The sequence below is a fragment of the Genypterus blacodes genome, unplaced genomic scaffold (assembly GCF_046128005.1).
Source record: "Genypterus blacodes isolate CSIRO-AG114 ecotype Tasmania unplaced genomic scaffold, CSIRO-AGI_Gbla_v1 ptg000048l_1, whole genome shotgun sequence".
Lineage (NCBI taxonomy): Eukaryota > Metazoa > Chordata > Actinopteri > Ophidiiformes > Ophidiidae > Genypterus > Genypterus blacodes.
In genome coordinates, this window is record NW_027466861.1 from 3213247 (window position 1) to 3235000 (window position 21754).

At 46.0% G+C, this 21754-nt stretch overlaps 4 protein-coding genes and 1 pseudogene across 4 annotated transcripts in view; 1 reads left to right on the forward strand and 4 right to left on the reverse strand.

The window, feature by feature from the left end:
• Positions 1–3443, reverse strand: part of rapgef5a (Rap guanine nucleotide exchange factor (GEF) 5a) — a 29940-nt gene extending 26497 nt beyond the window's left edge. The window contains exon 1 of the mRNA XM_076149786.1: positions 3239–3443. Within this exon, the coding sequence (XP_076005901.1) occupies positions 3239–3382 (144 nt within the window). The 5' untranslated portion in view covers positions 3383–3443. The remainder of the gene's footprint in view (positions 1–3238) is intronic.
• A 6645-nt stretch (positions 3444–10088) lies between these two features.
• On the forward strand, positions 10089–11769 carry LOC143000660 (interleukin-6-like). Its single transcript, XM_076150051.1, has 5 exons — positions 10089–10104; positions 10197–10396; positions 10482–10574; positions 10676–10819; positions 10934–11769. The coding sequence occupies exons 1-5, from the start codon at positions 10089–10091 to the stop codon at positions 11138–11140; spliced, it is 660 nt and encodes a 219-aa protein (XP_076006166.1). The 3' UTR covers positions 11141–11769.
• A 169-nt stretch (positions 11770–11938) lies between these two features.
• Positions 11939–15183, reverse strand: tomm7 (translocase of outer mitochondrial membrane 7 homolog (yeast)). Its single transcript, XM_076150052.1, has 3 exons — positions 15011–15183; positions 12535–12583; positions 11939–12023 (listed from the first exon to the last, which is right to left on the reverse strand). Exons 1-3 carry the CDS (start codon positions 15111–15113, stop codon positions 12008–12010), a joined length of 168 nt encoding a protein of 55 aa, XP_076006167.1. The 5' UTR covers positions 15114–15183; the 3' UTR covers positions 11939–12007.
• A 739-nt stretch (positions 15184–15922) lies between these two features.
• LOC143000504 (hyccin pseudogene) lies at positions 15923–19608 on the reverse strand (annotated as a pseudogene).
• Positions 17891–21754, reverse strand: part of LOC143000503 (hyccin-like) — a 14921-nt gene continuing 11057 nt past the window's right edge. Inside the window, exons 10-12 of the mRNA XM_076149845.1 lie at positions 20631–20793; positions 19624–19976; positions 17891–18083 (exon numbers count right to left, since the gene is read on the reverse strand). Of these exons, the coding sequence (XP_076005960.1) occupies positions 19669–19976; positions 20631–20793 (471 nt within the window). The 3' untranslated portion in view covers positions 17891–18083; positions 19624–19668. The remainder of the gene's footprint in view (positions 18084–19623; positions 19977–20630; positions 20794–21754) is intronic.

The following is a 21754-nucleotide window of genomic DNA, read 5'->3' on the forward strand; positions in this document are numbered from 1 at the left end:
CTCCTGTCGACTCCTTGACAGATCTGTCATAGAAGTCAAAATGGAGACATCAAAGCGACTGCAGCTCAATAGTGAATCTGGTGGAGGAATCATCCTGCCAGCTTGCACCTATCTACTGAAACACACACACACACACACACACACACACACACACACAGGTGCAGGTAGTGGTAATGCCAATCCCTTGGTCCTGACAAAAATGACACAAAAAAAAACGTGTGTGTGAGAGTGTGTGTGTAGATAAATTTGTCTCCGCCCGTCACTGTCCCTTTCATCTTTCACGACGCCATGTATAATGCAGTTATGGGTGTAAAATATGGCTGGCAGACATGAAAACACACGACAAGCCTCCTCTCCGCTCCACTCCGTGTATAACGCACAAATTAGACAGTACGAGGAACGTCGTCAACTTTCCCTCTGTGGCTCCGCTTTGACAACAACACCAGATACCAGCCTGCTCCCACTCTCTGTGCCAAGATCTCCGACTGGAAAAACAGTGTTCCTGCTTGCCCCGACATCTCACACACACACACAAACAACTTCACAATGGCTTCTCTCTCTGTGCAGGAGGGAAGAGTCAGGTTAAACAACAAACACCCCAGAGTGCTTGCAGCCATTTGCAGCTATTCTTCTCTCTGGTATTGTGTTCACACGCACTCATTACTGCGCTGTGATTAAAGACAGCAACCAAACTAAAGCTGATGCACGGAGGGAAATGAAACACACACGACTCAGAAGTTCACCTGTCTGAATAAATCAATTTGCAAGACTCAACCACATCTATTGCCTTTTGACAGCAACTGTGAAATGACAAATATCGCCCGGGGTTGAGATTTGTAGGTGTTGAACGAAAGGCAATTTATCTTTTCAAAAGTTGCTTGTTCTCCTGTGGTTCCTGTTATTTATCGTTTTTTTTTGCGGCGGTTCATCTCCACCCCCCCTCTCCCCAATCCCCTATTGTCGCGCCCCCTGCCGTCCCTGTGTGCTGGCATCAGCAATAGAAGTAACAAAAACTAACCGTCCGCAGTAAAAGCAGCTGCGACGTCGTGACTCGGTTGGCACTGGTGGGAAACTGCAGCAACAAAAAAAGAGAAGAAGCCACACCACCAGTCTGGTTTCCCAAACGCTCCCATCTTCACTGCCGACCAAAGCGACGGCAGCCGAGGCCTCTGTCACTCAGGCCGACCCTCTTTCTCATCACAAGTACACTTTGCCTACAGGGAAGAAGTACTCCGCTCTCTCTCTCTCTCTCTCTCTCTCACTCGCAAATGTGTGAGGGAGATCACAGCACAAACACACACACCAACGTCATAGAGAGAAATCAGTTTGGGCACAATCCCAAACTCTCTCTCTCTCTCTCTCTCTAAATAAGCAGGATTAATTGAATACGAGAGCAAGTCAGAACAGAGAATAATGAAAGACAGGATTCTCCAAGGTGAGACGGCTGCAGGCGACAGATGGGTCTTTGTCATGAAATAGTTTCAATTCTCAGGCTTTCAATTATCAGGCTCTCAGTGAACATTAAAGTAGCAAGTTGGCAGGATCTCTTTTATCTGCCGTGTTCCAATTAGTAAGTATGAGAACTAAAATAAACAGTGGCTGTGAGATCGTGCATGGATCCATGAAGGTAAAGTTGAATGGCGGTCTGTGATACCTTTGTGGGGGCTTTGCATGTGTGTGTGTGTGTGTGTGTGTGTGTGTGTGTGTGTGTGTGTGTGTGTGTGTGTGCGTGCGTGCGTGTCTGTGGAAGCAGCACCAACTGCCAATATCTGGAGAGAACCATCTGCACAGAGCAGCCATACCTGTGCACCTCTTCCTCACGCCTCATCACACACACTCACTCACACTGGATTAGATACAGAGAGGAGGTGGAAAGATCAATTTTGCTCCTCATCTCCTCACACTCCTCCTCCATTTCCATCCCCTCAGTCACACACATGTACACAAATGCAAAGATGAATGATCATTTCCGAGCACATGTGTAATATTTGACTCACACAGTTGTATTGACTTAGCTGTCATTTGTTTCTGTTGGACTAATGAGCTATGAAAATCAGAGCTGTGAATTTCAACACAGAAATACACAAAGACTCAAATTCTGGGTCATTCTGACATCACACACACACACACACACACACACACTCATGATGTAACATGGCAGACGCTGTTTAGTAATCTCTTGGACCAAGATGCCTTCACACTAGCATGGAGGTATTTTTAGCCCGTTTGGCCCCGGTGGGACTGGATCCCCCCGACTTGGCACCGTCTCTGATTCCCACTGTGGGAATCATACAGGGACACGAGCATTTTCTGCTGGCTGCCACCGGCGATGAAGATGAGTGGAGCTGACATTTTTGAGCAGGGACTTGGCTTGTGAGGTGTTTTCATTCCACTACAGTGCACGTAGTTACACACACATTTACCGCTTAGTTAGCAGATTACCATGAATACGTGGTGTGTGTACAAATATCACATCATATCACATCAGAATTTAAACCGATTGATCATTTGGGTTATTCATCAACTAAATATGCAAATCATTCACTTGTTTAATGCTTTCTGAATTTCCTGATTTGGTGTGTTTGTTATTATGTTACAAATTTAAAATGCATGTTCAGACAAAATCAGTTTTCGCCTCTGGGAAATTATCCCAGGCATTTCTCCCATTTTTCCTGACATTTTGGAGCTGAAATATGAACCAGTTGAACCACAAATGCTTGATAAAAATCGGTTAATTTGATTGTTAATGGAAAAAGATCAATGCTTACAACATTAAGATGTCTATACACTGTTATTGAGATATTTACTTAGGGGACAAGGGAAGCCACATGAGGTGAATTACATTAAATTACGTGAGTGTGTGTGTGAGCGTGTGTGTGTGTGTGTGTGTGTGTGTGTTGTTGAGACAGCTGTGTGAAGGTATGGTGCACAAAAACAATAGTGCTTATTTAGGATGTAGCAACATAAACATGACACGAAGAGAGAGGGAGAGGGAGAGAGACAGAGAGAGAGAGAGAGAGAGAGAGAGAGAGAGAGAGAGAGCCTGCCTCTGCGACAGTAACGCTTGTAACAAAATGAAAACACCTGAGTCGTGACGAGGTTACGAAGTAGCTTCAGCCCTAGGCGACGTCGTTAAAACTGCCGTTTGAAAGCTAAACCCATCAGCCGCCACTAATGTCCATTTAACACCAAACACGGGTGGTCGGCAGACGATCCGACCTGTGCTCTGAATACTCACGCTCTTCTTCCGCAGGTGCAGCCCGTGCTTAAGGAGCCCCGGCAAGTCCCGAATCTTGTGTTTTAGCTGCGTCTGGTCCCGGGTACTCCGGTTCCAACGCAAGCCCGCGAGCAAGCCGTCCTCTGCGGGCTCCGAGTCCTCCATGGCCGATGTCTGTCTCGCTGCTGGTTCGTCTCGTTGTGTTCTGTGTGTGCGTGGTGTGTATGCGCGCGCTGCGTCCTCACAAGCCGCCGCACCGACACCGCCCGCGCCCGTTCGCCATTTCACCCCCCCCCCCCTGGCTCGCGCTCACACTCAGCCACCCCGCATCTGCAGCCGAGCCGCGCGCAGCCTGAACGACCTACGGAGTACGGAGTGTGTTCCGCAGCACGCGACGCTGCCTGGCTGCTCCACCCAAAGGCTCGCGCGTATCGGCTTCGTGTGTGTGCGTGAGTGTGTGTCTGTGCGTGCGTGTGTGCCTGTGCGTGTGTTTGTGTGTGTTCGGGGGGCGGGCGGGGGGGTCACAGGTGCATAGAAACATTGCATCACTTCCACCTTTTCACCAATCTGACAAAGAAACCAAACATTCAACACCTCCCGTCGATCGCTGTGCTGCAAACGTCACAATGGCGCAGGTGACACATTGGCACCGTTTTAGTGTTTGTTTAGTGTCGTTTTGGGTGTAAATGATGTATGATGTTCATAAGAGAAAAGGAGGGAAAAGGGGGATAAACTAAAACAGAAGGCACTCGGTGGGGCTACGTCACCACATTACCTGGCTCAAATTTCCATAGGTAAACAAAGAGCAGCCAGTGGGGGAGTGTGTGTTTGTGTGTGCGTGCATTGGGTATTCATTACATTATGGTGCCACAAATCTGTTCACACAGTGACATTATGGAGATACTCCTTCAATTATGGGGTCCATTAACTGGTTCCCTTAAACTTAAACATTTATTTTCGGATCAAGTCTTAGGATTAGGTAATGTTAGGTTAAGGCATGTGGTCATGATTATGGTTTGCCCTCCAGGGAGTGAATGTAAGTCGTATGATGTGGTACAAACGTGTGTATTAGATGGCCATTTTTGGGTTTGGAGCTTTGTGTTTAATCGTACAGCGGGAGAATTCAGACCCTGGAGCTTTGCTTTCCTCTTACCTGAGGCAGCAGGCAGGTGAGTGAAACATGAGAGGGTCTGGACCTGCATGGCTGTGGGTTATGGAAGATGAGACGCTGTGTCTCTTATGTGGTTTTCACAGGCCATGAGGAAGTAGTGTTCTCACAAGCAGTCATTGGAGCAGTCATTCAAACGCTCTCATTCAGTGAACAAGGAGATGGGGGAGGCATTGTAAACACAGGGCACCCGGGTGTGACCTCACCTGTTAAGCTTGTATAGGAGTAAGTCATTAAACACTGCATTCAAATGATACTACTGTGTATATTGACACTATTATTTGACTAAATGTTGTGATTTTGGGGGAAACAATGACCAAAGTAGATAAGTATTAGCTTGGTTGGCAAAGTTTGACGCACACACAATCCATGAAACACATGGAATAATAATAGCTATGGGAACCGTCAATCACGACAGGGTCTTAACAATGAAATCCATCAAATATTATCGTTAAGGTTTATGCCTCAACTCCCAAAGTGACAAAATGAAATGAACTGCAAGGACTGAAAGAAGAATAAAGCCAATGGTAGAAAATGGGTGAAAGTCCAATGAATTTAATTAAAGGATTCAAAGGAATATGACATGAAAGAGAATTCATTTGAATTCAGCACGTCAAGTGGAGCTGAACATAATATTCTACATGAGCAGAGTTCAGCCTGAGTGCAGCTGGTGGTTTCAGTTGTGTTATGTCGAGTCTGATTCCCTGATAGGCCTTGTGATCTGAGATAATTGGCCCCTTTCAGAAACTCAGTTTATACCAACACCATGGCTGTCAGAGGTAATGGCCCAGTGTACGTATTGTCAGGCAATTCAACACACACACACTCAAGTCACACCGTTTTTGTAATACTGCAATTATGACTTATTTCAATTCCTCTTACTTCCTCTCTATGCTTACATATTGCTTACAATACTGAAAACAGTCTTGACGCCATGCAGGACTCGACCTTTCGGCACATTTCTAGTTTATCATAAAGCAATACTCCACACATCTTACAAAATGGCACAATGTTCAGGTCATTGACATCTGAAGTAGGTCACTGACATCATTTTTTTGTAAGTTTTAACGTTCTGGAGATGCGTCTCATTCACTTACAAGGTCTTTGAATGGAAAAGCTACTGTGCGTTGTGCAATTATGCGACGTTGTCCCGTAACGTGGAAAGGGAAAGTATCACCCAAAGGAAATATTCTACAAACGTTTCCCATCATTATATCGTTATCTCTTTAAATGTACTCTAATGTTTACAAGCAATATTAAAAAAACATTAACAACACAGATGATTTTAGTAAGGACATCATGGACGCCGCAATTCTCAGCTGAACAAAGAAGAAAAACAATTGAAACACAATTCTGTGTGTCAGCAAAGCTGACGTACACTACTGAAACAGCGATCAGATGGTCGGAAGCAGCAGCTCGTTGGTTTTATGCCCTGCTAACTCAGCGTGGATGAAAGCCTGCCATGTTTTCTTGAAATGGGTCTATTGTCGCGTTGAGGCGCAGGAGAAGGAAGACATTGATAGGGCTGTTAAAATCTGCAGAATCAAGATAAAACGCAGGAAAGTATTGATTTTCACTCTGAGATGTAATGGGTTTAATACACTTCAGTCCACATTGGGGTTGAACCCTACAGACTGATGCTGCTGCACACACGCTCGACTACAGACCACGAGCGCTCCGGGATGTATTCTGACATTAGTTTAGCCATAATCGGCTGCTAAAGTTGAGTGACCGTGGCGCAATCATCATAACTGTGTTTCATCTCATGGAGGAATAAGTCAACCGCTACTTTTACAAAAAAAACATCAATCAACCTGATGGTGGCGCTGTAATAACAACAGTTTTAGTTGGAAGTGGTGGAGTGTGGGGCCTTGATGTGCATGACTGAGTGCCCCTCTAATTTGTAAATGAGTTAAGTTGGGGGAGTCTAGCAGTAATCTGGTTAGTAGCTCTGAACAGAAAGCTACAAAATGGCTTAATTTAGATTCATAACCACAGCCACGTCTTGAGAGTGAGAGGAGGAAATAAGGAAAACACTGCTGAATTGCTGAGGAAGCAAAAGAAGAGGCGGGGACTTTCTTGTGCCGAGTCTAGAGAGGATGATGAAACGCTGCTCTGTGGTCCCTGGAGACAACTGAGACCAGCCACTAACACACACACACACACACATACACACACACACACCCACACACACATACACACACACACACACACGCACCCACACACACACACACACACACTCTCTCTCTGTCACATATGCACACAGCAAAGGCGCTTCATAGTACGGCATTCAAATGAATGAGCCCTACACTGAAATAGGGCTGTGATACTTTACACCAGGCTTTTGATGAGATATAGGAAGAAGAATGGATTGTAGGGGGAGGGGGCATGGACTAAAGGAGGAGATAGGAAAACAGAAAGAATGAGAGGAACAACAGGGTAGAAGCAGGGAAAGAGAGAGAGAGAGAGGAAACCAATTACCATGGAAATGGAGAGAGCCTTTCATCCCCAAACATAGTGTATTGTCACATATTTGTCACACAAACACCCACACGTAAAAAATATGTACACAGAACATATGCACAGTCAGACATCGCTCTTCATCACTCAGTCACACTCATATTCTGAGCTCTCGTCAAACAAATGCACTCCTGATTAAATATTGAAGAGCGCCTGTGGCAAACCGAGCACATACGTGTGCAATTCCTGGCTTCCCTGATGGAACTCTGTCCACGGAAAAGAAAGGAACGCCATTAGATGAAGAAAGAGAGGAGACGAGGCTGGAGCAGAGTGACATGAGAGAGAAAAAAGGCATGAAAGGAAGGAGACGACTGAGGAGACATGGAGGGGGTGACGGAGGGGTTGAGAGGAGGGATGTGAGAGGCAAGAGGAAGGGGAAGGTCAGTGATGAAGAGGCAAAGCAAAGCAAATGGAGAAGAGGAATTAAACAGTAAAACAGGAATTGGCAGATGTATAGAAATCTGTATGTATTTGCCACAAAGTGATTTTAATCAGTTGTCGGGGTGATGCTCACTAAGTCCTCAACCCAAACACAGATCCAAACAGAATAACACACCCTTGGGTGAGCGCAGAGGCCCTCCAGCAATCTCCCCAGGGCATGAGCTTCATACATTATATTATCTCTGTGGGCAAATCATGGAACATGCATTTTCATAGTGCCTGTGAACGTGATCCTTGACTGCCACCTAGCAAACAGGATGGTGTATTACAGGCTGAAGTCCAGGCTTTGGTCCCACTTCATCATCCATCATGTCCTTTTAGTGGAAAAGGAAACCAGAAGAAAGCAAGATATCTGCTCTGAACACACCTTGCTCACCGAAAACAACACATAACACAGTATAGGTCCTTAAATCACCTTGGGGTTCAATCCAAAGCTTGTATATGATTGCTTGGATGTTCCTATAGCTGTAAAGAAACACTCCTCACTACGGTTTCATACTCACATACATTTGAGCTAAGTTGTGTCTGCCGCAGTTACAGAATAACTGAGTCAAGAGGAAAAAGTGAAGTGAATTTCTCAGAGGTTGAGTTTCTTTGATAGTGAAAGGAGAGATAAAAGAGGATTTTCCTCAGGGGTTGTCATAGACGATGCTGGGGTTGGAATTATTTTGGAGAGCTCTACGGAAAGACCAAGTGGTTTAAGGGGTTTGTCCTGTTTCATTTGTGCTGTCTGTAGTGAAATAAACACACAGGCTGTAAGTAATAGAAAGAAATATTTAATTGATGTAGTTTTTGGTTTAAAAAGTAAGGAAGAAGCCCCCAAACCAGAAGCTTGGCTGGCTCTGGCTTTGACCCTCTGTATCATTAGTCACACCTCCCCTCCATTCGCTTAGAAATGCTTTTGCTGTTACATCCGGATTTAATTGACGTCAAACTTAATACAACCCCGGCTGGAAAGAGTGTATCTCAAAATGACCAGGAGCTATTAAACAACACATATTGAGAACAGTCATTCACTTACTTTCATTTTTGTACTCGAACACATATGGGGAAAATTGAGCAAATCCAGCACCTCTAAAAAAAGGCTGAGTTTCCTTTTCTCGGAGGAACTGATGCAGTCAGAGGATCCCCATATTACCCCATGTGACACGTCGCCTCTGTGTGCACACTGGTGAGATTTCTCTGGTGGTTACTCAACTAAACTGGTCTACTGGGAGGGGGTGTTGCATCTAAATAGAAGGAGACTCCACCAGGGAATCACTACTACGATTACATAGTTAGAATCAAGTTTGATTGCCTTTTTCCAGCATTGCTATATTTTTATTGATTTCATCCATACATCATATATAAATACATGCCACGCTGTACATAACAAGTGTATCTTGTACTGAAAGTGGATTTACACAAACTAGATGTTTGGAAACGTGGCAGCAGAAGGATTAGATTCTGGTTAATTATCTTACAGTAAAACTACTCAAAGTAATCATGCTTAACTCATGGAATTCCACTCCAAACGCAAAGTAAATAAGATTTGAAGTGCACGTGCTCAAGTGCTCAACACGTCCGAGACTAATAAAAATACTTCGCTGACCACTAAGAAAGCTACACACTGGGGACTTTTTTGGTAAATTATGAATTCAAAAAAGTCATCAAAAAGCAGAAATAAGAAAAAAAAGTTAAACCCAACCAAAAGACTTTCTTTCTAAACACAACACAACTATGAGAACCACACATCTCTGAATACATTTCAACAAATGCACAAATCATTTGTGCATTGTGATCAATCACATCAGAATTTAAAAATATTTTTAATTAAAACTGTCACCAAGCACAATTGAAATTGTGGTTTGGAGTAAGAGACTGTCAGGATGGACACTTCCTAATAATATCAGACACATCCGCATGCAACCACTGAGCTATTCTAATGCCTCAAATTGTACTCTGAAAGTACTAAAACAATCCCCTGATCAGACGGGGGCATAATCCCTGTATTCCCCATATTGCAACACTCTCAAGTGAGACTGTTGTTGTTGTTGCAACCAAACTAATTTAAGATCATCCACCCACAGTTTACTGCTTTCTTTTGACCCAAATTGAGATTATAGGAGTCACTCTTACACAGAAAGGAAGCAACTGGTCAGAATTTGAATGTGAAAATTGAAATAAAAATTTGGCACAGACAAAGGGAAGATACCTTGATGAGGTTATGTTGATATCAAATACATTTTTCTGTAATAGACAAGTATGCACGCAGGAACAAATTCAGAGGGCACTAACGTTTCTGAATGAAATCCAGCATGTGGTTATTACTCCATAGAAAACATCACACCACTGAAATTATGTTAAAATTATGTAAGATAATTGTCTAAATGTGTTTGTAGGAAACTATTCTAGTTATTTGAAGTCATTGTTTAGTGCCCTATCTCTTGATTGACCATCTTTAAAACATCTCTTTCTACTTTATATCCTTTGATTTGAGTAAATTACTTCAATCAGTCAGTAAAGTAGTGGTAAATCGACATTGAAAGGAGCGCCAATTCTCAATCTCATCATCTCACATCACCACCACCGGACATTACATTAGACATCTGACGTAGATTATGAATTCACGTTTGGGGAAAGTGACGGGAAACTCCACCGATCTGCATAATATAAAAAGGCAGCGAGATCAACTCCCACACAGCATCATCTGGGAAGCGAACTCGTGAATCACAAAGCCGCCGCCAACCCATCACCATCACCATGCCCTCCACACTCAGTAAGTACGGAGCCGGCGGTCAAGCTCTCTCTGCCCGCTGCCTCCTCCTCTCACTCACTCACTCTCTCCTCTCCTCTCCTCTCCTCTCACAGACACTTACCTACTCTCCTGCGCGCTCCTGATGGCCGCGTTGCCACCGCGCGTTCCCGGGGCTCCGCTCGCCGACGCGCCCGCCGAGACCCCCGCAGGTGAGACGTCAGGTGAGGAGGCGGAGCGACCGCAGACCGACCTGCTGAGCGGCTCCCCGCTTTGGAGCTTAGCTGTTGCGGTGGTCGAGCGCCATGACAAGGAGGTGAGTGCCGCTAATTGGGATCTTTATCTTCATCTTCATCAAGCCTGCCCAGACCTTCATCACTAACAACTTCCTCTGTCATCAGTTTGAAAATGAATTCCCTGCACAACAAGTTGATCATCTGGACGAATACAAGATCCAATCACCCCCAGCAGGCTGCAGACACAACTTGAGCAAGGTAAACCTACATTTCTCTAAGAATAATCCAGATATTCTTGAATAAGACACTGCTTGAGCGTTATATAAAGTTTGCATGGCCGTTCCTTCCCTTCTGTGCAGGAGTCTTGTCTCCAGAGGTTGGTCTTTGGACTGGTGAAGTACACGGTCCTTCTCAGGCATGCAGAGGCGGTGTATCCCAGCAGCTCAGTGCCCTCAGAGACCAAGTTCTACATCAGCCTCCTCAGCAGCTTGATCAGAGAAAAGGTGGGGTTGACATGAATGCTGAGTGTAATACTCAAGTTTAAAGTCTGTCAAAGCACTTTGGCGTTTCTCTGTAAAGCCGCCTCACGCCGCTGTGTCACCTCTGCCCCCCTTCAGCTGAAACACCCTGAGCAGGTGGAGGTGCTGAGCAGCATCCAGGAGCAGCAGATGTTGGGGGAGCTGGAGAACCACGACACGTTCCACAAGAAGATGACGGCTCACAGTGTCCTGCAGAAGCTCAAGTACTTCCTGATCGATGGCAAACATGCGCTTGCGAGGAAGGAAAGAGCCAACAGCCGCACCGCCAACTACATGTTACTGTAAAACCAAATGAAACCGACTCTGCAGCTGCTGTTTACAGTGTTCACACTGAATCTTTGAGTGTGTTTCACAATTATGATGATGATGAATGTACTAACAGAAGTCTTAATGCATCTATGCAACTATTTGAGGATTTAGTATTTTGAAACAGGCCTTCAAGCTTGTCTCTCAGTATTTCTTAATTTATTAACATATTTATATTATTAATTTAATATCTATTTATTATCAGAGGCTGGAATAATATGTGGTTATTTTTTGTGATTTGTAATCAAAATATGCTGAAACAAATTCTATCATTTATTTTTTGTAAAACCAGAGTGACATGAAATACATTTTTACAACCAAAAATAAAAAAATATTCACTTGAATGAGGTATCTGGTTTATTTTAATATTTAATTTTCAGGCATCATGATTAGAGCTGCAAACACAGCTGGACTGGACGCCATCAAATCTGTAATCAGACTTCAATTTGAGATCTCGATCAAAATCTCTACCATCTTTGCATCATTTGTACTTTTTAAAGCTTCAACACAAATCACTCAAACTCTCCACCGCCTCTTGTTTCTTGTTTTGTTCATGATTTATTTGGAGCAATGTTAATTTACAACGAAATGAGAAAAACATAAAACAGTGTCACACATTCCAAAAGAAAACGCAAAAGTCCAAAATGTCAGGGACAGAAGAGGGACGACTCCTTCAGCTTCTTGGTCCTGCAGCTTTCCATCCCCACGTCCACACGTCTGTACGCAGCGCCGCCTCACATTATGGCTGTAGATGATGTTCACTGATCATTCATCGGAGGGTGGACGGGAGAGGAAGATGCGATGTCCCGTTTCCCAGTGGCGACGGGAGGCTCTGAAGGGTCTTCCTCAGCCCCATAGCAAACTAAAGGAAACAAAGTTCAGACAGCTCATCATTACAATTTGTGATAAAATGGTGGAAAGTTATGCAGTTGTCATGATTTACTGATGGTTAAATGACAAATTGTCGGAACCACAAATTTTGTTAGTTTCTTCCCCGAAGCTGATTAGACAAAAACCACAGCGTAGTCATATCACAACAGATAACCTTCACATTTTTGGAGAAACGATAGATAGAAAGATATGATGATGTTACTGACAGCTTCCTATTAACAACCTGATCAGTAAATTCCAATAACACTAATTCTTCTGCGACCTTACGACCTTTACTCGATAGATTCACAAAATTATAAACAATTTCTGCAATGTCTGATTAAAATATGAACATTTGCATTTGGTGTGATCGCTGTCTCTTAAAACAGAGAGAAGAGAGAAGGCAGCAGCAGAATAACTTCTTCACATTTTCTGCTTCACTTCAGACCCAATCTTGATTTTGCCTTTTGGGGGGAAACAAACTACGATGGATCTCTTCATACCTCAGCACTGTGGGCTCCGGCATGCCTGGATCTGCTCCCCGCTTGAAACCTGGAAAACCAAGATGAAGATCATCTAGGGTCCAAACTACAAGACTTCTCACATTTCAAGCACACAAGCATTTTTTCAGCGACGCCGCAAACTGTGTGTTCATGTGTGTGTGTGTGTGTGTGTGTGTTTGAAGAGCAATGAAGTCGTGATCAAAGTCACGCCTGCACATCAGCGTTGCATCAGAACGCTGCGATGAGGCGACACTCCTCCGGATTAGCAGATTTCAGTGCAAAAACTTCACATTTAGAATTGCAATACTGTGCAGAAGACCTGACTCACTGCCCCTTCCTCAGAAACACACACAGAGCTAAAAAAAAAAGAAATAACACACCCTAGTTTCATTGAAAGGGGAGGAGTCACCGTTTTTTGTCGTAAAGCTTCTTCAGAATAAAGTCTGTGAGCTTCCTATGGGACAGGGGTCTCCAACCTTTTTGCCTCGGAGAGCTACTTTGACAAATTAAAAAGTGTCTGAGAGCTACTCGTGTTTTAGATTATTCGTAACATTCATCTTCATGACATTCCCTGTAATTTCCATCTCATCTGTGCTTCACATGCAGATGTTAGTGAGATGTAGGAATGTTCTTGGAGTGAAGCACGTTCTCTCACAGTTTTGGAATGCTATCTTCACAGTGTTTTCCTGTTTGGAAGAACAAACACTGGATTGAGAGCTTGGGCGGAGCTCCTTTTTTCTTCCAACTGAACTGTTGAAGCACAGTTGTAATGTCTGTGAAGGTTATGTGTGGACCCTGCTCGACATGACAGCTTAATTCTGCTAATTCGGCCTTTATGTTGTCACAATTGTGTCACCTAACCAAACCTGACAGCAGCGTCATTTGTTTAACTGACAGCTGATTGGCTAATAATCATTTTGTAACAAAGGAGGCGGGATTTGAATTTGATTGGATAGAAATTTAAAAAGCTATACCAAGTGACGATGTGTTGTCAAATGTACGTATTCTTTGAACCTTTCAGCAAGTGACTCCGAAAGGCTTTGCCAGCAACTGGTAGCTCCCGAGCGACATGTTGGCGACCCCTGCTATAGGAGGGAACTATAACAACGTGTCCATATCCTATGAGCCAATTCATGAAAAGTAGTTTCCTGCAATAGTGCTGCAATAGTCGGAGTCACACTGAGGGCAACAAATGACGGAGGGGAAAAAAAGAAGTAGCTCCAATTTGCACAATTTCTGAAAACTCTGGTTTCGTAGAAGTCAATGAGCTGAGCACAGGAAGGTGAAGAACGGGAAGGATGGAGAGTGGAGTGAAAGTGTGACTTCAGCGTCGGCGTTTCCACGATGCTGAAGGCAGAAAGTTCGCCCGACACCTCCGGCTGTGACGCCACAGCACTCGAGTCCTGCAAGAGCTCAACTTCCTCCTCGTTTGAAATCGAATGGAAGTCACAAACTAACTACTTTCGTTTAATCATCTCTTTTACACATCCGCTAACAATTAGTAGCAATAGTTTGGAAACATTCACTTTTGCAACACCTATCAGACCTGGAAACTACCCTAATAATCTGACACCTTGCCGTGTTGCGTGGGATGTCAACCAATCTGTGGTTTTACAGTTGATTGTATGTGAACCGATCCACCTTTCAGTCTCAGAAACTCAAGCTGCATTGACGGGAAAAAGTCACACATACACACACGCACGCACTCAGATCTATTCACTGATTGACAAGTTCTGAGCCCCATGAATAAAGAACTGCTGGAGTTGTAAAAAAAATTAAAAAGCTTGGTTATTTTAGCACATAAAATACTTCACTTTAAGACAAGTGAGTTTCAAGGGCACCCAAGGACGTGCGAGTACTATGGGATGTCACCAGGCCAAGTGTCCAGGGATTATTACTTGATAAGGCTTAAAACATGAAAAGAGCTTCAGAATCAGTTTGTGTTCCTTTGGGTGATGACATCATGCCAGGACTAAGATATCCAACATCGCTTCCAGAAGTGTGTCGAACTGAAAGGAGACTTAGATTGAACATGTTTGTTTCCCCGGGCTCAGAACTTATCAGTCACCCCCCGTGCAAGTCACGTGACATTTATAAGTCATAACAGCCGTGTGTGTATCAATCAAATCTATTAGAATTTACGCTTCCATCGTAACTTCATTCATCTCATTGGAATTACACTTCGCAGCCACCAGGGGCGCTGTGCTCCAATTAGGCCACATGCTAACGCTGACAGCTACCGACACATTTTACAGCTTCACGTTACAGTCCGAGTTCATTTTTCGACACTGATGTATAAAATGATTCTTCTAAGACCTGTTTCTGTATCGACTCGAAAATTGGAGGGGTGTCAAACAATTTATAGCCATATTAAAGACATGATTCTATCTTAGCTGGCGTGCTAACATAAGCTAACCGGCTCGTGTTAGCGAGGCAGCGCTCCCCGGCAGGACGGAGCTCCGGGGCGGATACTGACCGAGGTACAGCACAGTGGGAATGAAGCCCCATCGGATGACAAACTGCCCGCACTGGAACAGCTGCTGCAGCCGCTGCTTGGTCTCTTTGCTGAGCTTCGCCATGTGTTTGTTGATTCGTACAGCAACGACGACAACGCTACTGCCAAGGACAGGGAAGCGGAAGTGACGTAGATAACCCGGCCTGTCAATTGGCATGGTTTGTCGTATGTCGCCATCTAGCGGGGACTAGTAAAACTCCTCTTTCTTCTTTTAATGCAGTGGTTCTCAAACTTTTTCTTTCGCGCCCCTCTTTTATAGATCATGAGTTTTTCGCGATGGAGGGCGAAAGGGGCGGCGGTCCCGGTGGCCGGAAATAATCCAACGGACGTTCCCGGCGCCCGCGCGCGCAAAACTGGTGCAGGGTTTAATATCGACCCCCTGTAAACCAGAGGGGCGCCTGACCCACTGGTGGTTTCGGACGGTGGTCCCGGTGGCCGGAAATAATCTAAAAGCAAAAACGTGTTGTCCGTGATTTTCATCGGCAAGTGTGCCGGTAACGGACGTTCCCGGTAACGGACGTTCCCGGCGCCCGCGCGCGCAAAACTGGTGCAGGGTTTAATATCGATCCCCTGTAACCAGAGGTTTCAGGAGAGGTTACAGGGGGCCGGTTTCGGACACTGGTACTTTCGGACGGTGGTCCCGGTGGCCCGAAATAATCTAAAAGCAAAAACGTGTTGTCCGTGATTTTCCCCGGCAAGTGTGCCGTTAACGGACGTTCCCGGTTCCGCGCGCCGGATCCCCCTGTAAGTTCCCCCTGTAAGATTTTCACCCACTTGCGGTGAAAATCACGTGCAGCAGGATTTTATTACTATTTCTGTGTTTTGCTTGTTGGTGCAGATACATTTGAACCACCACACACACAGTTTGAAATATAGAAACACTTTATTCCCAGAAGCTCTGACATCGAGTTATCTTCAGACAAAAAAAAAAGGCCCAAATAAGTCAACTTTAGTACAACAACAGGATAATGTTCAACAAGAGCATAACCATACACATTCTGTAAACCCACGTACAGAAACAGGATGATTGTTATTGTCCCACCAAGCAATGGGCACCCAACAGCGCTAGTACAGACAACAGGACAGAGTTTTGCTCGAGGGTGGGGGCAGCATGAACACTTGCTTTAGGAGTGTAGCGGGTACTTGGAGTTTTGTTCTTAGTACAACAGAACACCGTCATGTGTAATTTGATAATGAAGGAGGAACACAGGTAACAAATCACTGAAAATAAACGAGAACATAAGGACACAGCCAGAGATTCAACTGCAGTTACAGAACTTAACTCCGATGTAACCATGGTAATCATTTCATATTCAGGTTGACACTGGAGGATGCTGATGATATGCCCGAGGTGTTTACACTGTGAGGATCAGTACAGAGGAAACAAAGCACTTTGTCTTTGTCACAGGAAAATACCACAGGTGAGAGTGAAACCTCTCTTATTCAGTATGAGAAAATACCAAAGTTGAAAACACAACTTGCTTGCTCTCTTTCCACACCTCGCACATCACACACACACACACACACACATCATTCCTAAACCAAAAAAGAACCTTTTCATACGTCCAAACTTGAATTTTAATCTTCACCATTAAAACACACACACACACACAGCGCTTCAGAAAGGTGCTAGAGGAGCGAGAGGGAAAGACACAAATATTGCTTATACGTCATGAAAACAACACTGTGATTGTAAACATAAAGAACCAATTCCTATCATCATTTCATCATTTAGTGGTTATTACTCTGCTTTTGCTTTTGGGAAGAATGTAGATTTACAAAGCACAGCTATAACAGTTAACACAAAAGGGTATGAATGAATGTGGGTTTTTGATCTTCCCAAGACAAGTAATACCATTTAAAGAGGAAGGGATGTGTGTATTGCTATGGGAAATGATCTATTACTTTAAAAAGGAGTAGAAACTACTCGTTTCAAATAGGAGAATCGTACTTGGTTGACTCTTATCAATCAGCAGCCTTTATTTGCCCCCCTGACAAACTTGGGCAAAGTCAGATCTGATGTATGGAAAAGCCATGCAGGGTGACAAACTTCCATTAAAATACTATTTCAAAAAACGTTTTTTAGTAACGAGCTGCAAGTTCACCCGTTTGCTGACGTTCTCACACATTTACGAAAAGCTGCTGCCTCAGGGGGCCGCAGCTTTGTCCTGGCACACAAATTGTCAGCAATAGTGCAACTCTGGAGCAGAGAATGTGACGGTGGTGACCCAGACACCGTGCCTCCGTCAGGCCCAGGGGAGCCTTGAGATGCTGGGGGCGGGGGGGCTGGCGAGAGTAAAGGGAGCTGCTGGTGCTCTGGAGGCCTGTAAGGCGCAGCAGGCCAGTGTACAGTACAGAGAATTAAGCCGTTAGAATGGAGTGATGGGAGAGAGAGCTGGAGTGTTTCCTCCTGTGTTTTTGTCGTCTCGTCACGGTTGGCATGGCTTGGAGTTCCGGGGGTCACAGGTGCGGGGTCGCTCGATCGGAGGCGAGCGTTTAGGTAGTGGAGAGTCACAGAGGCTTCAGAGATCAGAGCCGAGGTGCACGCTGAGGCTGGGAGAGCGCTGCTTGTGGTTGGGCCCAGGACTCAGGTATCCCATCCCTTCTTCCTGCAGGCTGCACGAGTAGCGGCCAGCTTCGGAGGCTACGTGGTTGCTAGACGGTGGGGCGTTGCTGGTAGCCACGTGCTCAAAGGAGCGGGAGAAGACAGCGCTGGCGGTGCGCGTCAGGCTGCTGAGAGCGCCCGCTTTGGGCACCGACTGGCTGGACGTGAGCGTCAAGCGCTTGACGGAGAGCTCAGAGTTCTCGCTGGCAGCCCGGCCTGTTATTGTTAGCCCCGCCTCCTTTTCTTTGCTGTTGCGCCCCCCGAGCCGACACTTCTTCATGGCCTTGGCCCCCAAATTTAACGTGGTGACGCTGTTGCTGACGGTGATGGTGGGCGGAGTCATGTCAGACCCCATCTCGCCTGGCCACGCCTCTTCATCCACCTCCGAAATATCCATCAGCTCATCCGGGGAACCCAGATCCACTGCGTCTGTGACACAGACAGACGGAGAGCAGATGAGCATTAACATGGAAAACAAAAGAGCTTCCATCTGTCATCCAACCCAACTCAACCAATCAAACCATGACACATGTGCAACTGACATGGAGTTGGTAAGTGAAAATAGGAAATATCTCCAGGATGCTCTAAGTTACAATAAATAATGTTAGTGAACTAGTTATGTCATTTCCTCCCAAAAATTATGAAATTCTGTATGACAAGGTTTGATCTTAGACAAGGGCTTAGTGACAGAGGGGTGCTGTTCTCTTCCAGCAGGTGGCAGCATTACACCATAACAAAGACATTTCACCACCTTGACGCCAGGAAGCAAGTTTGGTCTTCCAGGCTCTCGCGCGCAGACGCGCGCGCGCGCACACACACACACACACACACACACACACACACACACACACACACACACACACACACACACACACACACACACACACACACACACACACACACACACACACACACACACACACACACACACACACACACACACACACACACACACACACACACACACACACACACACACACAGGTTAAGTTCGGTTAACCAGCAGCACCGTGACACATCAGTCAGCACTCTATTAGCAGAGGGGCAATGTTAGACCGTCCCACAGCCCTGAGCAGGAGAGGGGAGCCTAGGAGCAGAAGGTGAGGAAAGACCACCAAGGGAGAGTGAAGTAAACACACACACACACGGTTCACACCACGCAAGCACACGGCAAATGCATGTGTTTCTATATATGTAACAATCATACACAAGGCAGGACCCACACCAATGTGAGAGGCCAACGCACAAGCACACACACACACACACACACACACACCTGATTCTGGTCTGCAAAAATCAGCTGGTAAGAGGACAGATAGGCAGGTCATGTTAACAGTCATGCGTGTTAAGATCCAGAGCAGGTAAGGAAATCACCAGCGTGAGCAACATCGACGTCAAAACTATTTCAGACCTGCGTATCTCTCGCCAGCTCCCACAGCTACAGTACCAATAAGATGGGAGTATTCCGTCTCCCGTGGCAACCTAGCAGTAATGTGTCGAGGTGTCCTAACGTTGTGACCAAAATCCCTCTCGAAACCCTGGAGTAGTTATACAACAATCCTGCTGGAGGACGAGTTAGTGGCAAGATATGAGGAGTTGTGATTGAAGGTGACCTCAGGCTCTGGAGTGAGGAAGGTGGATGAGATACCAACACGTTTACTGCTCTGCTCAGGTGTGTTAGTGGAACAAATGCTGCTCATTGTTTAACCTCTTTTACTGGTGAGTGAAGTATTATTCCTTATTTATTTTCTTTAAGATGTTTTTAATGGAGCCTGAGCATTTTTTGAGAAAGCTCGAGGCCCAAAGGAAAGATGGAAACAAACAGATGCTGATGGTGAGACAGGTGAGTGAGTTAGACGGCCAAGAGTTAAGACGGCCAAGGTGGAGAAGCCCGAAGCCAGGAGCGAAAGGCGGGAGGGGTTGGAAAGTCATCATGCAGCCACTCAGGCCACGCCCTCACACATGGTTACCTAGGTTACCCCGGGAGTGGGGCAGGGGAGGGAGGGGCGGGGATCTTAGTACTGGCTCCTCCCTGCAGAGGCTAACCCAGAACCTTCGTTCTCCACCATTCGCCTCACAGACTTCTGCCTCCTGACCTCCTGACCCCGCGTGGCGCCGTCGTGACCTCGGGGGTCCGGGCCGATCTCGGAGCCGCCGCTGCCACCGCCCGACGCGTCGGCATCGGAGAGGACGCGTGGGTCGGGGCGCGACCGCAGGGAGTCTCCGTTGGCCATTCGCTCGCCGCTCACTCCTGTCACACTGATCTCGGGGATGGCCACCCCCCCCAGCGAAGACTCACTGTCTACACTCACTTCCTGGGACTCTGGTGGTGGGGGGAGGGGGGAGCATGGAGGATGGGACAATAGATATGGACATACACACACACACATGAAGAACAGAACAGGCGTGTGCACACACGCACACAGCCACAGTAAAGACAAAGATAAACAATGTAATGGCAGAAAATCAAATGACAGTGAACACACATGGTACACAGAGACTGGATGGAGACGGATGAGAATATGTGACAGGAAGCTCTTTGTTCTGTGTCACCACTAACACCTACACATGACGTGTTTATAGTAATTTCTGTAATCATATGTTGGTAACAAAAGCCTAAACGCTGTGATGAGGCACAGATGAGAGAGGGGCTCAACATGAAACCCTTTATTAATCACGTCTGTGTGATACGATGCCATATATAATGGCTATAATTTGCCTGACGAGCTTCTGAAGAGGTACACAGCACAGAAGATGACACCGCGTTCCCGGGCCCTGGGACGGTGAGACGATGGCGATGAATGAACGATGACGCTCGCTCTCTCCTTGTTATTTTCTTTTAATCTATTGCCTTTCCCTTCTATTCCTTCTGACAACGTGGTTACAGCAATAACACGTTTGGATCCCATGTCGTGTTTGGCTGAGCTGGCGGCCCGTGTTTGAGTCTCCGGCGCCCCACCCCGTGTGTGCGTCTTACCGTGTCTCTTCCAGCGGTGTCCCCGGATGGAGAGGGAGGTGACAGCGTTGCGGGAGATCCTGGAGGTGGTGGGCGTGATCTCCACCTCGATGCTCCGCGCTCCCTCCTTGGATTTACTCTTCAGAGCCGCGCCGTGCATCGACGACTTGATGGCATTACCCACCTGAGGGCGAGACGACACACACACACACACACACACATTCACAAAGAGCAATTACTGAAGCACAAACACTTTGGCCCAGAGGGACAAATTATTCATCTATATTCGCTCTACTTGTTCGTTCTTGCATTGTTTTGTTTGATGAGACCTACAGTGCTAAATCTGAAACAGTTCGCAGTGACTATCGCTCAGCACATCTAGATCTAGCGGGCGTGAACCGTGGCAGCCATCTTCTTCTGTATTGGCAACAGACGTCTGGACTGATCTGCTACGTGTCAGGTAAGGTAAGGAGGGGGGGGGGGGACAATCACTGTGCAGATCACATACACACACACACACGAACTGCAGACACACAGCGCCTACGGGTAAATCTAAAATCTTAAAACAAACTGACGGACCTACATGAACCAAACAAAGGGCTTTGATTTGTCCCCTTGCTGCATTATAGTAGCTGCTCTCAGCGCTAAAAGGAATCATAATCACCGCACAACACAGCTATTGTGTGGCTGCAGAGCGCGGCTCTCACGAGGGGAAATGTCACCTCTGTGTGCTAAACTAACAGCCACCTGCTGCACGTACACACACACACACACAACACACACACACACACACACACACACACACACACACACACACACACACACACACACACACACACACACACACACACACACACACACACACACACACACACACACACACACACACACACACACACACACACACACACACACACACCATTCAGGTCAACACAATTCCCACGCTTAGGTCAGTTATCGTGGCGATGTGCGGTACGCTTCAGTCTTGTGCGCTAAACTTCAATCTCCTTCTCCCTGGGCCTCAAGGATTAGAGCTTAACCAAGCAGTCAGAAGCATGTAAATAATCTAGTGGGATTAAACGCTGCCTGTGGCCTCTGACACACAGGCCAACACAATGCTACGCTGTGTGGAAGGCAGAAACAAG

Bases quoted from the DNA above. Each gene is read 5' to 3' on its own strand.
- LOC143000660 (XM_076150051.1), top strand. The intron at 10,397-10,481 runs GTGAGTGCCGCT...CTCTGTCATCAG, and splicing joins TCGAGCGCCATGACAAGGAG to TTTGAAAATGAATTCCCTGC. The intron at 10,575-10,675 runs GTAAACCTACAT...CCTTCTGTGCAG, and splicing joins GCAGACACAACTTGAGCAAG to GAGTCTTGTCTCCAGAGGTT.
- tomm7 (XM_076150052.1), bottom strand. From the start codon at position 15,113: ATGGCGAAGCTCAGCAAAGAGACCAAGCAGCGGCTGCAGCAGCTGTTC. The intron at 12,584-15,010 runs GTCAGTATCCGC...TTGGTTTTCCAG, and splicing joins TCCCACTGTGCTGTACCTCG to GTTTCAAGCGGGGAGCAGAT.